The sequence below is a fragment of the Lipophrys pholis genome (assembly GCF_963383615.2).
Source record: "Lipophrys pholis genome assembly, chromosome: 19".
Lineage (NCBI taxonomy): Eukaryota > Metazoa > Chordata > Actinopteri > Blenniiformes > Blenniidae > Lipophrys > Lipophrys pholis.
In genome coordinates, this window is record NC_137647.1 from 23,357,478 (window position 1) to 23,360,455 (window position 2,978).

Here is a 2,978-nt window from a genome sequence, read left to right on the forward strand (position 1 = left end):
CTTCACATTGTTTGGGTATGGAGTATAAATTAGGCTTTTAATAAGTACTCATATCGGTACTCTGTATCGGCGAGTAGCTAAAGGTCAGTCGTGATACTAAGTGGTATCGGTGCGTCCCTATTGTTAACCATAGAACAGTCTGGATGTCATTCAACAGTTATCATGAGCATCAATCAGTCTGCGATTATTGTCCCTTCATGAATAAATGTGGAGTATGTCAGGTATTATTCAAACACTTTGATACAGATAAATGTTATCTGGGCTGTAATGGTGTGATGGTGAATAACAGTAATACCAACATGGCAATAAAAATAGGTATAGGAAACAAAATTATTCAATTGTTATAAGGTGTAACACACTATGAATGTTGACTTAATGTAATGCATTGTTGCATCTGTTAATATGTAACCAACTTAATTGTTAATCGTTTTGTAAGATAAGAACTAAAACAGTGTTATTGTAGCGGCCACATTATCATTATTATTTAAGTTTATGAACAGGGGTGGGAGTTAATAAGCTTGTCTTCTTCCCACTCCTTTTCGAGCTAGAGTGTTGATTATTATTTTTTCTTTTATTGTATTTTTTTCTGGCTTTTTTGCCTGTGTTGTGTAGCTCGAAAAAAGAAAAAAAAAAAAATTATAAAAAATTTTTCATCTCAGTTATTTCGGCTTTTAGTTATTTTTACTCTAAAATGTGTTGAATGATTGTTGTAAAGTGCCGTCCGATGACTCCGCCCACGTTCACTAATCCTGCCTTCAGTGGAAATCCCTCAAGTGCTTCTCTGCACTTTTTCACTGAGGTGGATTTTGCTAGACATTCTGTCCATCAAACCTGAAACATGCAAACCAGTGAATATGCATCTACATGAAAATCATGATGTTGTTTCTGATATTTCAGTAAAATTCAGAGATATTTTGATAAACATTTCCAAGGAGTTCACAGAGCAAAGCTGCCATGTTGCAACTTTATGTGACAAACAGCGAAGGTTTAAAAATGGTATTCACATGTTCTTGTTTTAACTTTCGAAAACAAAGGCTGACGTTCCTTTCATTTCTTTGTTACACACAAATAAAAAAAGAAAAATACAACCCATGTTCAGGATTAGTCGCTTCAGAAAACCTTCATCATCGCTCACAAAAACATGAAATGAATGGAAGCCTGCGGCACACCAACATTATAACTCACAATAAAAACTTAAAACCCAGTTAACTAACAGGATATCATAAGATTTTTACCATTTTGTCTGCGACAGTTCCAGTCTGGTTGTCTTCATGCAGAGAGAATAACTGAGTACGAGACAGGTGAGCAGTAAACCTGAGCTGACAGGTGGAGCCGACAAACCTGTTTGATTGTCAGGAAGGGAATTATGATGGGATCTGGTTGAAGATGAAGCTGGTCTTCTCACTAGAAGTCATGAGACAGGACGCAGACGTGTCTGTCCCTGTCAGACGATTCATACTTAGAGTCGAGGGTTTCATGTTTTAACACAACTCATGTCTTAATTATTACTCTTGTCTCTGGCATCCTTCTATCCTTTCCTTTCATATTAGTATTGTCAGTATAACCTCTCTGTAAATGTCAGTTTGTTTGTATGCCGATGACGTACCTGTGTAGGTTTGACTCTCGTCTCTGACACAAAGGCTTTAGCTCAGCATCAAATAGTTTTAATCCCTGTTCAGTAATCCAGTTCCGTCACAGAAAGTTGTCGGACTGGATTGAACCCGGTTTTCTGTTGATGTGGTTTCCCTTCAGGCAAAATGTTTTAAAACAGTTGAAGATGAAACTTCATATGTGGGCGTCTTCATTTCGTTTCTGTTTGAAATCATTTTTTAAGTCTTCTTTTTACTCTTTTGAACATATTCCAGATATTTTAGTGCTTTAAACCTTTGATTCACTTTATTTAGTGATTTAATAAAAACCTTTGTAGCCATTCTTATGGGATATATATATATATATATATATATATTCCTATATTCCTACTTTGATAGTTGTTCTATTTCTGAAATCTCTTTTGGAATTTATGAACTTGTGTCCTTTGAAAAACGTTTCATCCGGTGGTGAAATATACAGTATGCCCCCCCCCCCCCCCCCCCCACCCCCCCAAGACTAAATCAATAAATCAATATTACATTTCATTTATCAGCGCCTTTCAGGACACCCAAGGTCACTGTACAATAGAAATGTTAAAATATAGTTAAGAAAATGGTCAAACGACATTATAAACACATTAAAAACGTTGAGATTTGCAGCAGACTGCTTGTTTAAAGAGATCTTGAGGTTTTAAGGTGAGATATACAAGTGATTGTTTCCCAAAATATAATCTTAATAAATATTTGAAAAAGAAGGTGTGGGTTTTGTTTTTGCTCCATTTATTTTGCTTTAAGTACAATTACAGCACATTTCACAACTTAAAGTCTGTTACAATCTCAAAGAAGTCCAGGAGAGTCCAAAACACAAAAGTAGCATCAGCAACAACAACAGCCATGTCTTGTCCAGAGTCCTCATTGGTTCTTTAACCTGCACTCTGTACCAGCAGATTATCCATCCAGCCATTGTTCATCCATCCATAATCCTTCCATCCATCACAGTGAACGCTGGGGCAACTTGCTGCCGCTACTCGCCAGTAATTTTGTAACTTAACTTGGAGACATATGATTTGTGACCAGTGCAGTAGAAAAGTACTTTAAAGTCAGACTTGAGTAAGACTGAAAGCTTATATGAACCTTCTTTTTGGACATCTTTCCAGGATATTGCATGGATGTCTTCTCTGGAAGTCATATCAATGTCAATGAAAGAAAGAAAAAAGTGCAAACATAAACTTCTTGTTTCACTGAATCATGTCAAAACCAAAACCTGTTTGGCTGCTTTAACATCTAAATAACCTGGGAAATACCTTAAAGGGGTCATATTATGTCAAATTCACTTTCTACTGGTTTTACAACAGCAATAATCATTCCCATACCTGGAATGTTGTCCCA

General features: G+C 36.2%; 1 protein-coding gene across 1 annotated transcript in view; it reads right to left on the bottom strand.

Annotated features, from left to right (window-relative positions):
- The window catches only part of LOC308125136 (beta-1,4 N-acetylgalactosaminyltransferase 2-like), a 13,776-nt gene extending 12,140 nt beyond the window's left edge, over nucleotides 1–1,636 (bottom strand). Inside the window, exon 1 of the mRNA XM_080488658.1 lies at nucleotides 1,236–1,636. Coding sequence (XP_080344784.1) covers nucleotides 1,236–1,238 — 3 coding nt within the window. The 5' untranslated portion in view covers nucleotides 1,239–1,636. The remainder of the gene's footprint in view (nucleotides 1–1,235) is intronic.
- Nucleotides 1,637–2,978: the final 1,342 nt, after the last annotated feature.